At 53.4% G+C, this 24,056-nt stretch overlaps 1 protein-coding gene across 13 annotated transcripts in view; it reads left to right on the forward strand.

The window, feature by feature from the left end:
- ATP2B2 (ATPase plasma membrane Ca2+ transporting 2) overlaps positions 1-24,056 on the forward strand; it is a 158,967-nt gene that overhangs the window by 40,655 nt on the left and 94,256 nt on the right. For 11 of the 13 annotated variants that reach the window (XM_027093837.1, XM_027093838.1, XM_027093842.1 and 8 more), the window contains exon 1: positions 9,625-9,823. In XM_027093837.1, the coding sequence (XP_026949638.1) occupies positions 9,625-9,823 (199 nt within the window). Of the gene's footprint in view, positions 1-9,319; positions 9,824-24,056 lie in introns of those variants that run through there. The other 2 variants (XM_027093841.1, XM_027093839.1) reach the window with 2 other exon arrangements.

Here is a 24,056-nt window from a genome sequence, read left to right on the forward strand (position 1 = left end):
AAGACTGCAGTTCACCCAAAACAGGGAAGCCATAGGAGAGTGGGAAGAAGGGATGGGGGTCATCAGGTGTGGGCAAGGGTGTAAAGACAGAAGGGCCCTGGAGCGGTTGGTGGGAGTCATTCCCAGAAGACACCTAGGGCCTGGCCTAGCCGGAAGTGGCATTTGGAAAAGCAGGGACAGGGAGCTGGAAAAGATTTTGAGCCGTAGCCTGGGCTATAAGAGCAGGACAGGATTCTAGAACGCAGAACCAGGGGAATGTTGGCTACAAGAGGAAGAAGCCGAAAGAGGGGCTGCAATGGGAACCCCAACGCAGTGGTTCTATTTGTTTAACACTCCCAGCCACACCACCAGAGATTGACCCATCTCTGCAGGCTTGGGCATGGGAATCTGTGTTTCAACCAGCCCCCAAGTGATGCCAACACAGGTGGCCCTTGGGGAACCACACTTTGAGTGGCCCTGCTCTGGGGTCCCCGAGCTCCACTCAGAGAAGCTTTTATCAAGAGAGGAAGGAGGGGAAACCTTGACCATGGGAGGCAGTTCCTGCTCTGGGCTCCTCCTCTGGCTTCCAGACCTTCTGATTCACCCCCTTCAGGTCTGAAGCCAAGTCAGTGTCCCGACAGACATCACTAGCTTTCCACCAAGGAGACTCTGAGGGAGAGAACCTGGGCTGGGGCAGGAAAGGCAGTGAGTGCAGAGTCACCAAACCAGGGATAGTTCCGCTTGAGCCTGGAAGACTCACTGCAGTAGTGAGAAGTAGAATCTGAAAAACACCCCCGAACACATACAAACACCAACCCCTGCCAGTGCCTGCACCAGTCTGACTCCCCTTCTCCTTGGAATCTAGGAGTCCTGCTTTCCTGCCCTTTCCCCTTTTCTATATAGTTCTATTTCCTGACCTCTGTGTTCTCAGGCCACATAGAATGACTTTCCCCAAGCCTTAGCTTCCAGCTTCTCTGATTTGGACCCCAAAGGACTTACCCAGCTATTCGAAAGTAATCTCCCAACTTAAACTCATCCCTTGGCATCTCTTTGGGTGAATTTTCCTTCCCCATTCCATGGAGGAAAGAATTTAATAAATTCAGACAGAATGAGATGCCACCACTGAACTATGGTCCCAGCAGGAACCAGAGGGAAGGGACCAAGCACAACACAAAAGAATGAATCATTAGTGGTGGGATTTCTGGCATTGGTGACAGGTGGCACTGATGGGCCAAGGTGAGTCTTCTGTGCATGCATGTAAGTGGCCCCAAGTGACCTTTTGCCTGGTGTCATTTTCTGGGCTCAGGCCCGCTCACTAGGACACCTCATTGCCTGACAACCTGGCTTTGAGCGACAGCACAAATACCTGGGGTCGCTACCCATGCCTGCTCACATAACTCAAGGAAAATGCCCTGCGCCCTCCCTACTGCACCCAGTTCCTCAGGCTTCCCAACCCTGCGCTCCGTTGGTCAGCACTGCTATCCTGGGTAGCTCTAAGGGCACTCTAACCCTTTGCCCTATGTCAGCACCACAGAACATGGACAGCTCCTTGGCACGTGGTCCCTAAAACCAACTCAGATCCCGAATCAGCACTGTGGCCTTGGGGACAGCTCCCAGTGGAGACCGTTCCCCACTGCGTGTTTCTTTGTCCTCCCCAGGGGGGCTGTCAGTCAGCACCACAAGCACGTGGGCAGCGCTCACTCCCGGCCTCTGCTAGTCAGCCTGCAGCAGAGAGAGGGGGGCCTGTGGTTATCAGATTCCCTGACCTTAGCTACCCAATCCCTCCCAGCACCCACCTCCATCCATCCATCAACACTTCATCCCCAGAGACGGCTCCCTGGGCCCCAACCCTCCATGGTCAGAGGTGAAGCCTGAAGACTCCCCAAGGAGCCAGCGACCTGCTGTTGTTTACGGTCAGAGCACTGACATGGCAGAACCCTGTGCTTCATTATAGAAACCAGAAAAAAGGGTAGGAGCCTGGTCTGCTGGAAAGAGGGATGGGAGTGAGCCCTTAAGAGTGTCTGTGTGTGTGTGTGTGAGACCCGCCTCTGCCGCCTTCACCCCTCCAACCAAAGACCTATGCCAATCACTGCACTCTCTTTTTCTGTTTCTCCTGTGGAAAACGAGAGTGTGGCAATACCCATGGCCTAGGGTTGTTGTGAAGGATTAAATGAGATAACAAATGTGGAGCGCATAGAATGGTACTTGGCACATAGCAGGTATGATCCAAGCGTTGCTGTTATCATTTTTTGTCCTTTCTTCAGGCCTCTGCTTGTAATCCACGGAGACAAAGCTGGAGGCAGGAGAGAAGGAGGCAGATGAAGACAGGAAGGGACAGTGTCACCCTGATCTGGAGGCTGGGGGCAGCCAGGGAAGTCATTGCATCTGTAGGGAAAGTTGGGCAGGGCAAGAAATGAGGCTGGGGAGGTGGCTGAGACATTTGACTGAAACCAGAGGACACTTTCCAGGACAGCTGGTCCATCTTAGGCAGAGTCACCATCCCCAGCCTTCTCACTGCATGTCCCCTCTCTTGCAGGCCAAAGTGAAGTCTCCCCCAACACTTTTCTGCCTCAGCTAAGCTTTCTTGCCTTGATATGCTGATGACTTTACTGTTTTTGCTTCATCGGAAAACTCTCCTTTTTAAAGGGAAGATTTCTAAACAAGGAGCACATAAAGGGTACAAATCGTGGAAGGCAAGCACTGCCATGCTGAGGCTGAGGGGGGCGGGCAGTGGATGTCAGAGGCACCAAGTGAATTCTCGTCAGCCTGTGACTCCCAGGTTCTAGGGCATTTCTCCTTCCTTAGGCCTCCAGCCAAGCAGGAGTTGGCTTGCAACTAGAATGGTGCTCTGCTGGGGATGGCAGGACAGCAAGGAGGCTTGGGGAAGTGTGTGTGCCCTTAGAAGCCAGTATCCGGTGACGGGAGAATCCTTGAGGATGGCGCTAAAATGGCCCCTTAAGACTGAGTATCTGTCCAGTCCCCCTCTCACTTTATAGGACAGGAAACTGAGGCACAGGGAAGAAGGCATTGGTCCGAGGCCATACCGTGAGTTGGTGAAAGGCATTGGGACACAGAGGAAACACAGAGGCTTTGGACTCAAGCAGGCATATTTAAACTATGCCGGGTCCCATCTGTACGGCATTGGCCATCTGTAACCCTCTGAGCCCCAGCTTTCTTGCCTGTAAACAGGGACAGTGATACTACACAGCCCATGGAAGCGTGTGCTAAGCAATCTCTATTAATAGTAGTGGTCAAGCCAAGATTGGGGCTCAGCAGATCTGGTTCCCAGGCGAGTGCCATTTGGATTACATCCTCCCAAACTCTGACGCAAAAGTTGTGCAGGAATCATTCAACTTGGTCTGCAGAGCCTGACCATGGGGTTTCGGGGGACTCTGTGTGGCAAAGTGAGCATAACTTCAACAGCTAGAAGGAGGGTCTGTGCACCTCCCTTGCTCTCTTCAGAGTCCCAGTGCTTGGGGCAGGGCCTGAGATGCAGCTTTTTATTGGAGAGGTGGATGGATGGATAGATAGATGGATGGATGGATGGATGGATGGATGGATGGATGGATGGATGGACGGACGGACAGGTGGATGGACAAATGGATGGATGGATGGATGGGTGAGTGGATGAGTGGGTATGTAAGACACCTAGAGGACCAGAAATGTGGGGGGTTTCCTACCATGCAACACTGGAAACTCCTTTGGAGAACAGGGGAAGTAGAGAGAGTTGACCCTGCTGGGCAGCTAAGGGCTGGGGACCTACCCTCCCTTGAGCCAGGCAGGAGAGTGAGAAGCTATGTGAGACACCCTGAGTGCCTAGCAGCCCACGCCCTGGCCCTGCTTCCGCCATCTGTGCCTTTGAGGCTGGTGCGTGGCTGCTTCTGTGGAATATATATATATATATATATATATAAAATTTTTTTTTTTTTAGATTTTCCTTTTCTGGTTAACAGGATAGGAGTTTTCTAAAAATAGCACTAAACTCGCCTCTGAGGTATTCATTTTCAATTCCCTTCCTCTTTCCCCATTCCGTCTCCTTGACTGTGAGGATTCAAAGCCGAGACTGTCATTGTCAGCTTTGATGCATACACACACATGCACACACACAGATCATGGGGCTTGCACACTCAGAGGCGGGCATGGGGACACACATCTCTGGCTCACTCACACTCACAGGTACACACTCATCCTGACGTACTCCGGTAGACCTGCACAGCACACCTTGTCCTCCAGGGTCACCCAGAGTCAGTACACATCTGCTGACACACCACAGGTACCCTCTGACACACACATACACGGAACATTCCCTCCCCCAGAGAGGGGCGGCTAAGACAATGGCTACAACGCTTTGACTCTCCCAGTGAGGCTGAGGGAAGAAGAGCAGTTGTCCCTCTGCCCCCAGCTGCCTGGCTGAGGTCACCCGTTTCCCCGGTCAGCACCGAGGAGGGTCCCCTCAGCTGGGGCGGGGCAGGGTGGGGACCACAGAAAGGCCAGAATTTGCATCCAGGAGAGGAAAGAAAATGTCCTGCCTGTGGGGATTAGTCAGTCAGGACCAGAGCAGAGGAGAGGCTAGCCCTGTAAGCTGTGCGTACAAGCTGGGACCCTCCCCAGCCTTCCAAGCAGTGCTGGGAGCTTTGTGGGGATGGCATGGTTGGCCTGAGCCCCATGTTCAGGACAGTAGCGTGGGGGGCAGTCTGAGAGCAGACTTGTGGGGGTGAGCTGAGAGCAGAGGGAAGGAGCGAGTTAAGTCACCATCAGAAGTACAGTCCCTGTTGAACTAGTCTTACGCTGTGCCACGAACTGCTCTGAGCTCTAGCTCAGGTAGGCCTCGCAAAGCCCTGTGCGGGAGGGAGGCGTGCGGGTAAGAGGGGATGGAGGCCCAGGGAGGGGCTAAGACCTTGCGCCCCCCCCACTCCACCCCCATCACAAAACTACCAAATGGCAGCATCAGCCCTCGTCATCAGGGATCTCCAGACGGGGCCTGTGTCCCCACATCTGTCACTGGTGCCAGGGGCGATTCAAAGTAAAGGGTAACTTTATAAATACATATGAAGATGGCATTTAAATTCCGCAGGTCAGAAAACAGGCCGATTTGGCATCCGAAAATTATTTTTAGCACGTAATTCATTTGCGATGTCCCGTCCTTCAATTAGGATTTGAAAAGCTGATGGTTTAGGTTTTGGGGTGTTTTTTTTTAAAACCTTCCTTCGAGAGATAGATTTCTTCTTTGTTAAATTAACTCCAAAAAAAAAAATCCATTGCTCCTTCCTCTGCCGGAGTCTCTCTTGGCAAAGACTTTTTATTAAGTGCCCCAACCTATTCTTGAGTCACTGAAATGTAACAATACAGAGTCATTTAAATGCTAATAAGAGGAAACCGAAATGCATAAACCCAATATTGTCAGAACATTCATTCTGGATTCTGAAGGAGCTAGCGCATCAGAGCCTGAAGGGACCCCAGAGAACACTAGTCCAATCTCTTCAGTTTCCACATGGGAAACTGAGGCCCAGGGAGGAAAGGGGCTTGGTCAAGGTCACACAGCAGGAGCTTGGAAAACAGGGAGGGGCTTTTCAGTGGGCTGTGACCCCAGTTGGCTGTGTGCCCCCTAGTTGTGTTGCTCAACCTCTCTGGGCCCAGGACTGGCTGCCCAGATTTCTGCCCTGCCCAGGCACACGTCTTAGCTCGGGTTGCTATAACAGAATACCATAGGCTGTGTGGCTTAAACAACAGAAATTTATTTTTCATAGTGCTGGAGGTTGGGAAGTTCAAGATCAAGGTACCAGCAGATTCAGTTCCTGGTGAGAACCCACTTCCTGGATTACAGATGGCCACCTTCTCACTGTCCTCACACGACCAAGAAAGATCATCTCTGTCATGTCTCTTTTTTATAAGAAGACTAATCCCATTTGTGGGGGTTCTACCCTCATGACCTAATTACCTCCCAAAGGCGCCACCTCCAAATATCATCACACTGGGGATTAGGGCTTCAACATACGAATTTGGGGCAGGGGGACACATTCAGTCCATAGCAGCCAGTGTGCCCATCAGTTAGGACAGGGGTGACTGTCAGTGTGGTATTAAGAACTGGCTACAAATGAACCTCATCTCAGCCTTGAGGGAGGTGCAGTTGCTAATAACAGGGTGCGTAGGTAGGAGGGAGTTTGGGGGAGGTGCAGAAGCCAGCACTGTAGAGTATCTGCTCCAGGCCAGGAGCCACACAGAGACCCACACATAAGGGCCTCAATGGGTCCTTACAGCAGCCTGTAAGACAGATGGGTCAACCTCACTGGGCAGATGAGGCCCAGAAAGGTTAGGTGACTTCTCCAAAGTCACACAGCCCATTTTCCTGAAGGGGAAAAAAACTCCCTACTCATGTTAAAAGGAAAAATCTTCTCTGATACCCTGGGCCAGGTCACATCTTCCTGCTCTGGACATGCACAGCACCTGGGGCTCCCTGTCATGGCAAACCCATCATATTATGGAGGTCACTCATCTAATTGTCTCTCTTCCCCCTTGTCAGCACAAAGTAGGTGCACACAACACAATTAATGAGGGGTTGGTTGGATGAATAGATGGATGAACATATGGGTAGATGGATGGATAGTTGGTTGAAGATCATTGTTCATCTTAACACAATAGTCATTAAAATCACCAGTAGCCCATTAACTCATCTCTGCTGTTGTCATCACAGATATAATTACTGCTAACGGGTCTCATAGCTCGTGCTGTCAGAGATGTAATTATCAGTGCCTGTAGGACACGCCACAGGTAGCAGGAAGACAGATAGAAGACAGCACCTCGGCGTTAGGGTCCCTTGCGGTTTTTGCAAAGCACTTTCATTCACATACAGCGCTTCATTTAAGCATTGTAAGAACACTATGAGGGCGATGCACCAGGGAAGGCAGCAAAGCATCCTGATTAATAACAGTGTCTCTGGATCCAGACTGCCTGAGTTCAAATCCCAGCTCTTCCACTCGCTAACTCTGTGACCTTGGGCAAGTGACCTCACCTCTCTTGGCCTCAGTTTCCTCATATGTTCTAGGGAATAACAAGACTACCTGTCTCATAAAGTGGTTGTATGGATTGCTAATAATCACAATAATTAGTGCTTACCATGCGCTTGACTCAATTCTTAGTATTCTGCATGAAATAATTCACTTAAGCCTCATAATACCTATGAAGTAGATACTATTACTCCCCCTCCCTTTGTTTAAGATAATGAAACTAAAGTGAATTGGCCTCCCAGTCTGTTGAGAGGTGGCAAAACTTGAACCCAGAGGCTGTGTCTTCTAGAGCCCCTCCAGTTAACCTCCACGGCATCTCTACACACAGGCCTGCTTGGTCCCTGCCTCACCTGCTCCTCTCGGGGATATACCGTTGGGGTCAAAACTCACGGGTTATGGTGGTGGTGCATGCCCGGATGGCCAGGGGCCCCGAGTATTCCTGCAGGACTGTGGGTGGGAATCCCAAGCACACACTTTCTTTGGTGTCTCGTGTCTCTGCTTAAGGCATCAGGCCCATTTTAAGTTCTACTCGGTAAGATACCAGTTGGTCCCAGTGTGAAAATAAGGCTTCCTATTGCATCCTTGAGTGCCAGTGCCCTCCCGTGAGGTATGACAGGCTTCTCCTGTGGCTACAGCACCCCCTGGTCCAGGCTGGGAAGCTACCCCGGGTGGAAGCTCACTGGATTTGAACACGGTGGTTCACAATTAGTTCCCAGTAAACTGGGAAGTAGCTGGGGCACAGGGGAGAATGACTTATTTTACAGATGAAGAAACTGAGCCTCGGAAAAGTGAAGGGACTTGCCCAGGATCCCACAGCCGGGGTTCAGGAGATCTCGGATTTGAACCCGGATTGCTGTGATTTAGGAGCCTGTGTTGTTCTTTAGAGAGAGGGGAGGGAGCGCCCCCTAGTGGGAGGGGAAAGAGCAACGGGCTGGCAGTCAGGAGATCCCAGCCCAGCTCTGGGCTCCGTCCACTCCTGCTCTGTGTGTCTCTGGACAAGTTCCTTTCCCTCTCTGAGCTTCAGGTTCCTCACTGGGAAAATGAGATTAACCCTAAATTACCTCCAGGTCTAAAACTCTGTGCAAGAGGAAAGGATTGTGAAGGAAAGAGATGGGGCAGGGGAGGGGCACACGAGGGAGGAGTTGGGGCTGGGGTGGGGCTCAGTCCCACCTTCCTGCCCCCACCTCTTCCCCCTCACTGTTCCGGGCCTAGGACGGCCAGCTTTCCGCGGCTGCTGGGCGGGGCCAGTCCCTGTGCCAGACCCAGCCGAGCTCAGCAGAGGCCCTTTGTCACCCAACGCTTGCCGGGGCCTTGGCCACCGGTGTTGGGTATCTGGGTGGATTGGGTTCTCTCCTGGCAGCTCCACAGATGCCACACTCCGGCAAGGGTGGCCAGGCGGGCAGGGAGTAGCCGGGGCTCCCTCCTCCTCCTGGGCTCCCTAAGGGACGTGGCAGCCGCGGTCCGTGGTTCCGGACTCTGGGGCCCCAAGGTGAGGGTTCTGTTGACCCCGGCTCGTTCTGAGGGCCACAGTGACATCCTGGTGAATATGCATGAGACGGACCCTCTGGCGAGGCTGAGGCCCTCGATCAGTGTAGCTGTGGGCTGTGGGTGCAGGCAGGTTGCTTTCTCCCATCCCCACGCATGTGAGACTCAGTGGGGAGAGCAGTGCGTTTCGGCAGATATAGGAGGTGTGGACGGAGGAAGCATCCGTGCTGGGGCATCTGGGAGCTGTTACTTGGGGGCAGGGGGTTAGGCCCCTGATTGTGTGGGCATGGCATGTGTGTACACAGGGTTGTGAGCTCTGGTATTTTTGAGGGGAGGAGGTGGGGATGTTAAGATGACGCCTGTAAATGTGACTACGTGTGACAGTGTGCCTGGTGGGGAGGGGGTGTCCGCCACCATGTGTGTGAAGGGGGCCCTGTGTTGGTGTGTGTGTATGGCAGTGGGTGGGCCCTAAAAATAGTAGGCAGGTGGGGTGTTGCACCCCAAGCGGCATGTCACAGAGTGTGTGTACACCAGGGTTCGTATCGCGAAGTCAGTGTGTCCATAGTGGACAATTAGGGGGTTAGCATGTGTTATGAGGGTACATCAGGCTATGCCGGGGGTGTGGTATAGCATGGAGGGCCTAGTGGGTGTCAGTACGTTTGGATTTGCAGTGGGTGCCGGTGCACGATGGGGTGTTGTACGAACATCCACGTCCAGGTATGTGTATGTGTGGTGGGTGTTACTTGGGGTGGGGGGCGTGTGTGTAGCACCTGCAAGCCGGGCCTCCTGGGTACCTGCCCCATGAGGCCTCCAGTGTCTGACCCCTGTCCCCTCTCTGCTTGCCCCTGCAGGAGCCATCACCCCGACCATGTAGATGCCAGCTCCAGGGAGCAGCATGGGCCCCGCTGAATGGAGACTCCTGGGTCTACAGCCCTGAGCCCCTCCGGCCCCTGGACCTTGCCCCACGCCCGGGGACGCCCCTCAGAGCCCACCGCCACTGTCGCCAGCCCACCTCGGCTGCCCCCTGGAGTCAGCTGCCAGGAGCCACAGCCGTCCAGTGAGGGTGTGCTGAGGACAGCCACACGGAGCCGTCGCCTGGCAGCCTCCTGTCCAGCACTGACCCTCGGACCCACCCCGAGCGGGGACCGCGGCAGACATGGGTGACATGACCAACAGTGACTTTTACTCCAAAAACCAAAGAAATGAGTCGAGCCATGGGGGTGAGTTTGGGTGCACGATGGAGGAGCTGCGCTCCCTCATGGAGCTGCGGGGCACCGAGGCCGTGGTCAAGATCAAGGAGACCTACGGGGACACTGACACCATCTGCCGGCGCCTCAAAACCTCACCTGTCGAAGGTAGGTGCACAAGGCTTAAACACGGGGTTTGAATTCGGGGCTCCGTCAGACCCTGGGCTCCCTTACCCAGGCCCCAGGAACCCCCTCATCTGGGCTTGAGCATGGAACCAATGAGCCAATTCCAGCTCCCCAGCCCCTGCTGCTGGGCTGCGTCATGTCCGACTCATCCAAATCCAGACTCTGATTGGGGATCCCTCGGTCTCTGGGGCAGCCGTGGAGCTGCTGGGAAGACAGAGCAGGCAGGAAGATGGGCTGTCACGGGAAAGGTGACAGATGCCCATGTGTGTCTTGCCCTGGAGCTGGGTGTGGGGCTTTCTTACAACTGCCAAAATGAGCAGGCCTGCAATTTCCAGACAGGGAAGGTTTCAGCTTTCTGGAGGGGACCAAAGCCATGTCATCTGCCACAAGGCGGAGAGGAAGGGCACCAGCCCAGCTTGCGCACCAGAGCTCAGAGTTTGGGTTCCATCCCCGCAGTTACCTTCCCCTCACAAGGAAGAAGAAAAGTTCCCTAAATAAACCCCAAAAGCACAGGTGTGAGGTACTCTGCCCTGGCACTCCCAGTCCTGCAGCTTGGTGCAAAGGAGCTGCAGAGCCTCACTTTCTTCCTCTGGAAAATGGCCGATACCTACCTCACAGGGCCTAGTGGAAGCCCGAGCATACAGTAGGTGCTCAGTAGGTACAGTGGCAGCCGTTATTATTCTAAAGAGAGTGGATGACAGTCCCTCCACCAGGTATAGACCACACCCTGGGAGGCAGGCAGCATTTGAAGTCTCATCCCCACCGACAGACAAGAAATCTGAGGCTGCCTGTGGACCTAGCTGCTCAGCCAGGGCCAGACAGTCCGTTGCTGTGCCGGCACCCACTGTGCCCTGCGGCGCCAGGGGTCAGTGTCCCTCTTTGTCTGGGGCCCTCCTCTCTTGGGTCAGGAGGAAAAGCTAAGACTGGTCCTTCTTCCCAGATTCGCTGCTGTCTCTGATGTTTCGCCCACCTTGCTGAGTCTGGGCAGAAGTTTAGGAACGCCTTTTGCTTTTTTGATATTGTTTGGTTTTGTTTTGGCGGGGAGGGTGGAAATAGGGGAAGCGTCATTTCTTCCCTGCACGATTCTAGCTCAGGGCTTGAGAACAGCCACGTGTGGCCCTGAGATGGGAGTGGGCTCAGCCTGGGGGGCTCCTGGGCCCCGGCCTCATGTAAACATCAATCTGTGGCAGAATGGCCCATGCTCACCTCCACCATCAGTTTGGCACACCTGACCTGCTAGGAGGCAGGGTTGTCCCAATGGTCTTTGCCTTTTGAATGGGACCAGGAGATTCTCTTAAGTCAGGGATTCTTAAGTGTCTCTGGACCCCAGACTCTGTGGAGAACCTGATGGAAGCTACGGCCCCTCCCCGCAGAAGAATAGTCAACTGTGTGCAACAGTGTGGTCCACGCTACCAGCATGTTCGCAGAGCCCCTCAAAGCCAGGCCCTGGACCCCAGGTTAAGAAATCCACCCTCCCCTCCCACCTGACAGGCTCGGGGACCTGGGAAATCAAGTGACTCATGGCCACGCTCCAGCTGGGGACAGCAGGTATGCACCTGAGAGCAGGAATCCTGTCCTGCTCCTCTCTGAACATCCAGCACCCATCCCGGTGCCTGGCACAGAGGAGGGTGGGTAACTGACCCATAAAACCCTGAGATGTGGCCACTGAGTCCCCAGCCCACAGAGAGAAGCTCTCAGATGGCTGAGCAGCCAGAACAGCAGATAACCCAGACCAAGTGCAGCAAGGACCCCAGAGATCGAGGAGAAACGAGATGGGTGGGCAGTGGAAGTTAGGGAAGGCTACCTGGAGGAGGAGGTGTTTGAACTTGGCTATGGAGGGAAGAGAAGGGAAAGCATGTGATGTGGCACAGAGCCACCTTTCTTAGAATTCCCCAGACTGCTGATGTGCTGTAAGAAGTTACACAAAAAGAAAAATAAAGGAGACTTTGTTTTCTCATCTGTAAAATGGGAACGATAATGACAGCTCTGACTGTTGCTCTGCTGCCTGTCAGCTGTGTGCCTTTGAGGCTTTTGTCTGACCTCTCTGGGCCTTGGTTTTCTAATATTTCATAAGCATCAAGTGAGATCTCTCATGGGAAACGTCCCTGAGAAGGAGGAAAGCCCACAGTAGGATTAACCAGAGCCCCTGCTGCCTTGATCCCCTGAAGGATTTCCCGGGGTGCAGATGGAGCTGAAAGAGGTTTGGGGAAGGACAGAGGAGCGTAATGCTACTCTTGGACTTGGACTTGGACAACTTGGGTTCAAATCCCAGCTGTGTCACTTAACAGCTGTGTGATTCTGGGCAAGTTATTCAGCCTCTCTGTGCCTTAGTTTCCTCATCTGAAAGATGGGATAATAATAGTGACTACCTCATAGGGTTGTGGTGAGGCTAAAGTGAAGTAGCTTAGTACCCTGCCTACCAGGCCCATGGACAGCACTGTGGGTTAGAATTCAGCCCCAGAGACTAAACGCCTCCATTTCCCCATCAGTAACATGGGTTTTGAACATTGAGATCAGGCCAAGTTCCCGGCATAGAAGTCCTCAGTCAACATCAGCTTTTGTTGTTTCCAGTATGATTATCACTACTCTGGAAGAAGCAGTCACGTTCTCCGGAAACGGTGAAATCTGACACTTCTGGGACACTGGCCAGTGTCCGAGCTGATGCTACACGTTTTACTAGGCTGTTCTGCATCCTTATCACCCACATTCCTGGCGGCAGGTGGTGTTACCCATTTCACAGATGGGAAGCATAAGGGCTCAAGGTCACCACCATGGCTCACATCAGCTCAGACTTTGAACAACTGTGTCAGACACCACAGCCAGGTGTGCCCTCCGCCCCCAGCCACGCGCGTGTACCTAGGAACAGTCCTGCGAAGGTGCCTTCTGTCTGCCAAGGGTCTGAGGAGGGTGGAGCCACCAGGGCACTTTTCATTTTCCCTCTCATGCTCAGCATTTGTTCTGCCCTGTTTAGCCCTCTTCTGACTCAGAGAAATGCTTGGCCTCCAGCCCCAGCCCCCAACTTCAAAGCCCAGTGGTCTGGAGCTGTCCCAGCTCCAACCTGTCCCAGGGTCCCAGGTTGGCCATTCCCGACACCCCCTGCCCTAGTCTGCTGACGTCAGCAGGGAGCAGCTTCTGAGTCACACTCCCGGAAACTGCTCCAGGCCCCGCATAAATTAGCCTTCCTGTTCACATCCAGCTAATTTTAGGCAAAAAGATCTCTGCAAGTGATAGAGGGGATCTGAAGCCATAGAAATCAACTCCCACCCGGGGCACCACCTGCCGCCCGCACAGGCCATGAACTCAGCGCCCGTGGTCTGGCAGTGTTGGGTATTTCACTGGGCCATTGAGTGCCATTGCTTTCCTCTCCCACTGCTGGTTCTCTTCCATCCTGGTAATGCCCCTCCCTTCGTGCCCTCCACTGCTCCCTTCTTTTCATACCTGTCCAGCCTAAGACAGTAGAGCCCCTGAGACTCAGGTTTGAATCCTGACTGGCTTACTCTTCTAGGGACACTGGGAGAGTTCAGTGAATCCTCTCTGAGCCTCAGTTGTCTTATCTGTAAAATGGGCATAACACTACCTACCTCACAGGATGATGTGAGAAATAAATCAGGTCATCCACATGAAGGGCTTAGCACTGTGTGGCAGTCCCTAGACACTTACAAAATGATGTTCGTTATCATTGTTATTATTATACCCAAGTATCTCTTTTTTTAAAAAAAATCATGATCTGGCCCCATCCCTGTACAAAAATTAGGCAATTAAATAAGATGGTGCCCAACAAAGGGTCAGTGTGCTATCAGAGGAGGCTTCCCAGAGGAGACGACTTCACATTGTCTGGAAAGATGGGTAGTGGGTGTTGGGGTGGCCTGTGAGCCCTGAGGCAGGAGCTGACTGTCATTCTCCACTGTATCCCAGCACCTGCTGCAATGCCTGGGACTCAGAAAGCATCAGCAGAATGAAGGAAGGGAGGGAGAAGGAAGAGGTGGGGTGCTTAGCGTCCCTCTCTGTGTAGTATGGAAGGCTGCAGTGTGGGGACAGGACACAGGACACCCTGCGTCACCCAGAGAACACTTAGCTTCGGTTCCCGGGAGCCCGGAGTGGCAGTGCCCTGAGCCACTCACTCGGCATGCATGGCTCTCGTCCTTCACTCCTGACCCTGCACCACCAGCTGTCAGCAGGGGCAGCTCAAGAGGCCCTGCTGGGCGCTCCCTGCATTGCATATTTCATGGTGGGGGAGAAAGGGGACAAAGAAGACAGGGCAGCCGCAGGGTAGGGTGGGAACCGGATACATCGGAGTGTTGTGAAATGGAACCTCCAGTTAATTTTGTATGAATCCTATGGCCTGCCCAAGTCGGGGAGAGAGAGGGGCTGAGGGAGGACAGGAGAGCAGATCATGGGAGATGGTACCCCATGTGGCATGAACACGATGATGAACGAGACACCCCTCAGACCTGGCAGGGCCCACATTGCGCAGAGCCACCACTGCGCAGGCACGGGGCGGGGGTGGGGGGCATGAAGGCAGCAAAGGGGGTCTCCTGTTTGTCACTGTGACGCTTTGTTTCTCCGTGTGCTCCGTCTCCCCAGGTATCTCTGGAGCCCTGAGAGGTCAACAGGGAAAGTGAGGCAGACACAGCTGTAGCAGTGTCCCAGGCAGGGTGGAGCTGGGGGCCCGCTCAGACACAGGGTCCATGCAGGGAATTCATACCTGGCCAGAGATGAGGGAGGACGCCTTCCCCCACCAGCCCCTCCCCACCGCCGTCTTCATGTGAAGCAACCCAGGATGCTGTCAGGGGCAAGGCCTGGAGGAGCAAAGCCCCTCCAGGTATTTAAGAGGCTGAGGTAACCAACCACCTTCTCAAATACATGCAGGGGTGGAGGAGGGCCAGGCGTGAAGCCGGGGGAGGCTTCCCAGCCTTGCCTCTCTCACTAAGTAGGTTCTTGACCTCAGGCAAGATATTTAGACTGATAGCTTCAGCTTTCTCATCTGTAAAATGGGAATTGTGCTACTTCGCTCTCTGCCGTTTGGAGATAGTGAGTTGAATGTGCTTTGAAGGTTTTCTACCAAACAATCATCACCATTTCTATCTATTAGGATTCTATTTGATAGAAACCCATCTCAAACTGGCTTATGCAACAAGGGGATTTTCTGGCTTGTGCGCCTGAGACGTCCAGGGACTGTTCTGGCCTCAGGCATGGCTGGATCCAGGGCCGCCAGTGCTGAGAAGGGCTTTGTCCGTCCCTCTCCTGCTCTCTTCCACCTCCACCGTCCTCTGTATTGGCTTCATTCTCGGGCAGGCCTTCACCCCGTGAGGCCCCCAGCAGCCAAAGGCACCTCTTTCTCAGAGTTTCCCCCCTACTAGGTCACCTGGAGCCACCCTTGAACTAATCCCTGTGGCCAGAGGATGGAATAGGCTGATAGGCCAGACCAGGTCATATGCTCACCCCAGAGGGGTGTGGTCCTACTGTGTGCGGGGGAGGTATGGAGGAAGAGCAGGCATGCTGCGTGCCCTTGAGGATGGGGAGAAAGGAGAGAAGTGTGGAGGCAGGATTCAGGAGCACCAAGCCTGGAGTGATCATAATGACACTGTTAATAATTACACCAGGGAAGCAGGCAGAAGCTGGGTCCGTCCGAGTGGACGGGGGTCTACGACTAGTGTCCCAGCAGTGAAGGGGCCAACTCTGTGTCACGGTCAAGTCCTGGCTCCATTCTTATCCAGCTGTGGAACACTGGGCCAGTTACCTAACCTCTCTGTGCTTCAGTTTCCTCATCTGTGCCATGAGATTATAACAGTGCCTCTTTCACAGGGTCGCTGTGAGGATCACAGTAACACGTGTCAAGCGCTGAGTGCATGGCACGTGCTGTCTCAGTGTCAGCTGGGGACTCTGGGTGACTTGAAGGGACAGGTTGGGTTTAAATTAGTGGAGAAGAAAGAGGCAGCTTATCAGGGCAGATAATGGGCTTAAGCAACACGTGTGAGTCTATGGGTTTCAAAACATGAGTGCCGTATTTGATTTGCAAGGCTTATATTCCCTCCCCAACCCCCAGCGCCACCGGGAAAAATAAATCCCTTAGAAGCACAGCTTTCTGCGAAAGTCGGATGAATCACGTGTAGACGCTTTCCATAAGGCCACCTGCACATCTTTCTGAATCATCAATAAAATAAACCCACGTGCTTATTGATACGTGCTCTCCATCTTCCCAGGCTGGGGCAGCGGAGTCTGTGCTGGGCAAACGGTTCTGCAGGCCTGGGGAGAATGCAGAACAGTTAGAGAAAGGGCCCGACCTGCCACTGACGGGGCTCCTGGGGGCTTCCAGCAGGGCTAGAGGGACCGCACCTTCCTTGAGCGATGCCGCTTGGCTTGGTCAGTGCTTCGTCGTCAGGCACCCAGAGCGGGCGTGGAGGATGTGGGCTGGGGGGGAGCGTTTCAGGTAGGCCTCTCACTAGGTGGACCCACCATCCACAAAGCCTGCTTCCCAAAGCCACCTACTGGCTGTAACAGACTGTGAGCACTGACCTGAGTTCCAACTCTACCCTCGGGGCCCTTGAGCACGTCACTCCATCCCTCTGAGCCTCAGTTTCCCCATCTGTAAATGGTATGATCAGAATACCCACCTGCCAGAACCAGTGGATACAGGGGTTCAAGATTGTCCCAGGTTTCCCCCGTTTCTGTCATACTGAGCGGAGATGTAAGCTGACACACATTCACGCATTGAACAAATGTGTGTTGTGCACCTGCCATGCACGGGCTTGGGCCACGTTGTTCCTCTGGATTCCGTATGCTCCTCAGGCGGTATCTGTGTGATGTGGCTGAACATGGGACAGGTGGGAGGCCGGGACGGGGCAGCCTTCCAGCACATTCCCTCTTGGTCCAGGGTCCAGGACGGTGGAGCCCCTTCCTGACCCCCTTCTGCTCCAGAGCTCCCTAAAGATTCCCTGGAAAGGGGGGGGGTACAGAGCTGGGTTGTAAATCTCCCCGCCCTGAAGACTCTTTCCAGTCTAGCTGTGATAGGTCTGCCAGCTGTGATCCCAGTTCCAGTTATGATTCCAGGTACAGCTGTGAAACACGGTTCAGCTGTGACCCCAGTTCCAGCTGTGATACACGGTTCAGCTGTGACCCCAGTTCCAGCTGTGATACCAGGTACAGCTGTGATACACGGTTCAGCTGTGACCCCAGTTCCAGCTGTGATACATACCAGGTACAGCTGTGATACACGGTTCAGCTGTGACCCCAGAGACTCATTAGCACGTATTGAGGGCTCACAGAAGGCCAGCTCTTCTGCTGAGGCTTCACGGCATCACCTCATTCAATCCACACCCTGTGAAGCAGAAACTGTTTGTATCCCAGCTTTCTGATGAGGAAATCAAGGTCCAGGGCACCACCGCTAACAAGGGGCCCAGCCAGGACCGGTACCCAGACAGGCTGGCTGCCAAACGTGCCCTTAATCTACCGTCTCCTGGTGACACGAATAACTCTACAGCAAGGGGGAGTGAGCTTCCAGGCGAAGGAGGGAGCGGTCTCTGCCTGGCCGGAGACAGAGTCAGGAGAGGCTTCCTCTGAGCCAGGTCTCAAAGGGCGGGGAGCAGTTGAGCACACAGAGATGGGGAAGACAGCACGCTCTTAATGAGAGGGGCACCTGAGCAAAGGCCCTGGGGTTAGAGCCGGCACATGCATGGGGAGAAGTGAGGGATTCATTGTGCCTGGAGCCTAGGATGTATCTCAAAGGACAGAGGACTCGAGCCCACGGACTGTGGATTGATTTTTGTAGGCTGGGTTTTAGCTGGTATGTTCATGCAGTGTGTGCAGACTGTCAGCCTGGTGATTGTGTTTATGTTTGTCTATGCTGTGCTGTCCACGTGAGTGTGAAATGGGCCGTGAGCTCCATGAGGGCGAGGCGTGAGTACAGCTCCTCTTCAGGGGCCAAAGAACTAAAGAACTCGCTGAAGGCAGAGAGACTGAGGTCTGGGTGAGGTTGTTCTGAAACGAGGTTCCCTGGGGGTCCATGGAGGTGCCCCAGGGGTCAGGGAGATGCTGAGTGGGGGGCTCTGGCCTTTCTGCCCCACCGTGTAACAGAGCAGCTCCTTTTTTTTTTTTTTAATTTGTTTTGCATGGTAAAGCATCTGGTGAGATTTTTTTTTAAACAAAGAATTTTTTAAAAAGAAAAGAAAAAAATGTGTAAACCTCTGGTACTAGAGAAAGATACTGAACTGTAGTGACTAAAAGCCTGGGTTGGAGCTCAGGTTCTATAAATTCTCAGTGCCTCAGTTTTTACATCTGTCAAATGGAGTGGGTGAAATCCAGCCCCCAGGGTCCATACTGGTCTCTGGATTAAATGAGAAAACACACTCAGAGAGCCTGGCCCACGGTGGGGCCTCAGGAGGTTCATCTTGCAGCCACTCCACCCTAACCACGTTCTGGCCTCGTGCGTGGCCCACCCACCTGTGTTAGAGGACCCACGGGGCTGGAAAGCCTCGAGTGGGGACCGACCTGACTCTGGTCCCTATGGACTGAGACATCTCCAAGCCCCACCACCAATGAAGAGGGCAGGTCTAGGAGTCCCTGGGGCCCCTCCAGGTCCTCAGGAACCACCAACCCCCCCCAAGAGCAGTACAGACATCAGACTGGCCAAAGGGTGACTAACTCAGAGCCAGCCCCCAGATCCCTCTTCCCTTGAAAGACTATAACTTCATATCTTTGGGGTGTCGCTGAGGCCCCGCCCCAGCCCTGGCCGGGGCAGTGCCCTCGGCCCCTTGCCCCAAGCCCCCGCCCAGCCTCCCTACCAGGCGGCTTCGGAGTCCTGCCCACACTGGCTTCCAAAGACCCGTGTGGGGTTCCCATGCAATAGGTCTGCCCTGGACACCAGTCTCTGGTTACTTCACCTCTCTGAGTCTCAGTTTCCTCATCTGTCAAGTGGGCTGAGGGGGGAGAGATGCTGCTTGGTAACCACAGGCTACACTGTCTCTGGCGTTAGGGCGACCTCAGTTGTCCACCCAGCCAGGTCCCACAAAGCGCAAGAGAGCTGAGGCCGCCTGTCCCTCCAGGCCTGCCTGTCACACGAGAGGCCCCGACAGGGCAGGTGAGTTACTTATACAGGCCCTCCCGTCTCCCCACAGCGATTATCTTACTCCTCCTGGCACAATCCCAGCCCTGCTGTGGTTTCAGACACACAGTTATTTATAGTCAGTGGAAATTAGGGCCTCTGCAGATGGTTCCCTCGTACCCACCTGCCAGTGTCAGCCTCCACCCCAAAGGGAGGCCCCCTAGAAATTTCTATGGCCCCAGAAAATGATCCCAGGGACCATTTCTGAGCAGAGAAGACTCAGAGGCTCTTTCTATAGGATAACTTTGGAGAAGATGCCAGAGCGTTGAGAAGCAGAAGTGAGCCCTTCCCATGGGAGGATCTGGGAGGGCTGCATGGAGGAGGCCGTATTTGAGCAAGATGCTGAGGGATAGGCAGGGTTTGCAGTGGAGAAGGACACTCCACGTAGAGGGAAAAGTGTAGACAAAGGCACAGAGGCAAAGAAGGTTATGTAAAAGGAAGAGCCGATCATTCTGTTTGGTTACGGCTTGAAGGACGGAACCGCAGTGGTAGTGATAATAATTAAGGAGTAACTGAGCATTGCAGATGCTCCAGACACTGTCCTAAGAGTTTTACGCACATCATCACCTCATTCGATCCTCCTGACAACCCTATGGAGTAGCACTAGTAGTATCCCCATTTTTACAAACCAAGAACCTGAGGCACAGAGAAATTAAATCACTTGCCCGTGGTCACACAGCTAATGAGTGGAGGAATCCAAACCCAGGCCGGCAATTCCAGAGTCCATACTAGGACTCCAGATGTCAAGGCACAAAGTTTGGGCTTAAATTAAGAGGCAAGAGGGAGGCCTTGAAGGTTCTCGAGCAGAGGAACAGTGCGGCTGGGACAATTGGTCTGGCAACCGTGAGTGTGGGTTGGATGGGGAGATACCCCAGGAAATAAAGCCAGTGAGGAGGGAAGGACAGACATCCGAAAGAGAGGACTGGACCCAGCCGGGGATGGTGATGAAGAGGAGAGCGTACCATACAGCAGGACATAGCCTGTGATAGACGGTCAAGGGCGAGAGTGTCATGCAGACTCGGTTTTCAAGACTGCAGCTGGCCGCTTGTGGTGGAGACGGGCCAGCAAGGAGAGGAGCAAGGCTGGGGTGAAATGAAAGGTCTCTGCTGGGCACTGTGCATCCTCAGGGCCCGGGGGATAGGAAGGCAGGCCCGGAGGCAGGACATCTAGATGACAAAGACACCTACAGAGAAGTCCTGTCTCTGCTAACAGGTCCCAAAGCTGCATGGGGGGAGGGCAGAGATCCGGGCCTGTGCTGTTCACTGCTGTATACTAGTGCCTGGAACAGTGCCCGGCAGAGAGTACAGTCAATAAACGTGCAGGAATGAATTCACCTGGGGTGCTCGTCAAGCACAGGTCCTTAGGGAACACCAGCCACTAAGGGAGCAGGCAACCAGCAATGCAGGAGAAGTCAGAGAGGTAGAAGGAGAGTGTCACCTGCAGGTAGGGTGTGGTCAGGGTGTCTGACACTGGATAGGCAATCAGTTAGTAAGGGTGGCCAGGAGGGGTCCAAGGAGGATAAATGAAGGAGTAATAACCCCAGGGACAGGCTGCTGCATGAGATCTTGGGAAACCTCTGCTGGACAAAATACAGTAAGTCCCCTACATACGAACCTTCAAGTTGCGAACTTTCAAAGATTTGAACGTGCCCCTGTGTGCCAGCTGTTGTACTGTACTACTGTAATTTTCCAAGGTACTGTACTGTAAGATTAAAAACGTTTTCTTTATTTTTTGTGTTTGTTTTTTATTATTTGTGTGAAGAGTGTTATAAACCTATTACAGTACAGTACTATATAGCCAGCTGTGTTAGTTGGGTACCTAGGCTAACTTTGTTGGACTTACAAACAAACTGGACTTACGAATGCACTCTCGGAATAGAATTTCTTCGTGTGTAGGGGACTTACTGTAGCAGAATAGAATGTTCCCTAGGGCTGCCCCGACACACACCAGCTCAGTCAGGTCAAGGCAGATGGGACAATAGCCTGAGGGACTCGCAAACCCGTGGGACCACAGGTCTGGAGTGGCTCTCAGGGACCATCTCAGCCAGCAATCCCAGGGTGCACTGAGGGCCAGGAGGGAAGCGACCTGCCCGGGTGTACCGTGGGTGAGGTCCTGACCCAGGCCCGGGGCCCCTGAGTCGCCCTGCACATGGTGAAGGGGGAAGACGTCCCTCTTCCCTGCCCCCATCGTAGCCGCCTCACCTCCCCGCAGAACCTCAGCTCTCATTCATCCCTGCCCTGCTGCTGTATACTTTTCCAGGGGCCACCATAACGAAGGACCACAAACTGAGTGGCTTAAACAACAGAAACGTATTGTCTCACCATTCTGAAGGCTGGAAGTCTGAGATAGAGGTGTCAGCAGGGTTGGTTCCTTCTGAGGGCTGTGAGGGAAGGGTCTGTCCCAGGCTTCTCTTCTTACCTTGTAGGTGATCGTCCTCTCCCTGTGTCTTCACATCGTCTTCCCTCTGTGTGTGTCTGTCTCTGACTGCAAATTTCCTCTATGTAAGGACACCAGTCATACTGGAGTAGGGCTCACCCTCAAGACCTCATCTTAACTTAGCAACTACTCACCTCTGCAGTGACGCTATTTGGTCACATTCTGAGGTTCTGGGGCTTAGGACTTCAGCATATGGACTGGGGCAGGGGCGTAATCCACCCAGAACATTCTCACTTGAGACAATCACTTCTATACTTGGAGCCACGGCTTCTCTCCTGTCACGTGGGAATGTACAGGGGGACAGATGAGGACTGTGGTGAGGGCAGATGAGCTCCCTTGCATGTGAACACGTATGTCTCCGAGAGCCCGTCACACAGTGGGCATTAGGAAGCAGCGATACAGCCTAAGTGTTCAGCAGCAGGCGTCCTGGGTCTGATCCCAGCTGTGCCACTTACTAACCAGCTGTGTTGTGCGAAGCAGATGACTTCACCTCTCAGAACCTGTCTACTCATCTGTGAAACAGTACTTGCTTGTGATCCGTTGTAAGGAACAAATGAGCTGCTGTGAGCAAGAACACACAGCTCAGTGCAGGAAGCCTGCAGGGGAAACTGCCATTATTGCTATTACTGTTATCACTGTCGTCATCATTATTTACATATTATAGGTTCAAGACGCTGAGGCCCAGAGAGGGAAAGATCTTGCCCAAGCTCAACAGCCGTCTGGCACAAAACCAAATGAGAACAAACTCAAACCAGATGAGAATGCAAACGTTTAACATGCAGGTCTCCTGACCCGCAGTCCCAGCTTTTTTTAACCACATCCCTGTGTGATTTTTTTTTTTTTGCCGTACGCGGGCCTCTCACTGTTGTGGCTATTCCCGTTGTGGAGCACAGGCTCCGGACGCGCAGGCTCAGCGGCCATGGCTCACAGGCCCAGCTGCTCCACGGCATGTGGGATCTTCCCGGACCGGGGCACGAACCCGTGTCCCCCGCGTCGGCAGGTGGACTCTCAACCACTTGCACCACCAGGGAAGCCCTGTGTGATATTTTTTAAGAGTAATTCCTGAATGCCTAACATTAGGAAAGCAATTAAGCCGCCTTCAGCTTCTCCATGTGCCTGATGGAACAATGTGGGAAATTGTTGTTACAGAGAACAAAAAGCAATGTGGATGGGGCTCGTGATATAGTGCAATGTGAAAAAAGCAGGGTGTAGCATGGTACATGGCAACAACTCCATAGAAACAGATGCGAGGAAAAAGGGCTGAAAATAAACATCCAGAAAGTGCCGGTGTTGTGGTTACGGGTGAGATTAGGGGTGATGGTTTTTCTCTCAGCTTCTCTTTCTGCACTGCTGGGGATGTTCTAAGGTGGGTCAGCTAAGGCATGTTGGTTGTAAGCAACAGAAGCCATCTGGGCAGCGTACCGCAGATCTGAGGGCAGAACAGGTCCCTCTGTGTCAGAGCAGAGGCTAGAAAACCGAGGGAAATAGGGACGTGCAGGGATGGGTGGCAGGACTGACAGAACAAATGCATCCTTGGGGAATGTGGGTGGTGGGGGTGGAATCTGCTCCAGCCATCTTGGGTCCTTGTATTGCTGAAGATTCCAGGCAGCGCTGCGCTGGCAAACGTTTAACATGCAGCCCTCTGGGTTGAGAGGGTGTCCTCGTGTGTAGTGTGTGCTAATTTCCATGGTGGCTGCCCTGGGAGACAAGCATTTTCAGCCTCCCATCTTATAATAAAGAAACTGAGACTCAGAGAGGACTTGTGTGGGGTCACACAGTGAGTGGGTGACAGTTGGGACTTGTCCTTGGGTCTCCTCACTTTCCCAGTCCTGTGCCCCTTGCCCCACCTCTTTCCTTGCTGGCATGTGTTTGGAGGAATCACAGTGTCAGAAAAAAAAGCTCCCTAGTCTATTAGAAGCTGGAGCTGGGAGCTGGGAGAGAGCCAAGTCCCAAGAAACCACTGAGTATTCATTGAGAAAAAGTGGTCACCAAACTGTTCCCATCCCAGAGAAGGAGGCATGTGGGGAAATCCTGGGCAAGCCCCACTGCAGGGGAAAAAAAAAAAAAAGATATATATATATATATATATATCCCTGCAGAGGCAAACTGTAGAGTGCAGAGGGTAGCTTTGTAAATTACCACATTTTGGCTCAACTCCTAAAGGGCCAAAGTGTTTTCCTTCCACTTGATAGAGGCAGCTATAGGCTATCTGGTGAGTGGGCAGGCACCATCGTAGACTTCTGGATCTTAAGCTTCCTGAGGACAAGGGCAGTCTCATTTGCCTCTGAAACCTCAGCACCTAGCAGGATTCTGCATAAGTGAAAATATGAGTGATGATGACATGTGTAAGCATTCTAAGGGCTCCCTAGTCCACCTGCCCCCAACCAGAACCCTCAGCCCAGCTCAGCTTGAGCATCACAGAGATATCAGAAAACCTACCCCTGGCCAAAGCTGCCAGCAGTGTCTCCACCACCTCCCTGTACATGCACCAGGCCAGCTTCCCTGCATTCCCACTGTCTCCTTACCTGAAAAGGTATGTTCTTTTCATCCCCACCTAGAGGTCAGGTCCCGGGGGGAGGGTGCCAGCTGGGAGAGGCTGTGATCTAACAGAGATGAACATCCTGCTGCCCCCTTGCCAGCCTCAAGGACGCATGAGCTGGCATGAAGCTGCCAGCATCC

The sequence above is a fragment of the Aethalodelphis obliquidens genome, unplaced genomic scaffold (genome assembly GCF_003676395.1).
Source record: "Aethalodelphis obliquidens isolate GAN/ISIS:26980383/991018 unplaced genomic scaffold, ASM367639v1 scaffold86, whole genome shotgun sequence".
Taxonomy (NCBI): domain Eukaryota; kingdom Metazoa; phylum Chordata; class Mammalia; order Artiodactyla; family Delphinidae; genus Aethalodelphis; species Aethalodelphis obliquidens.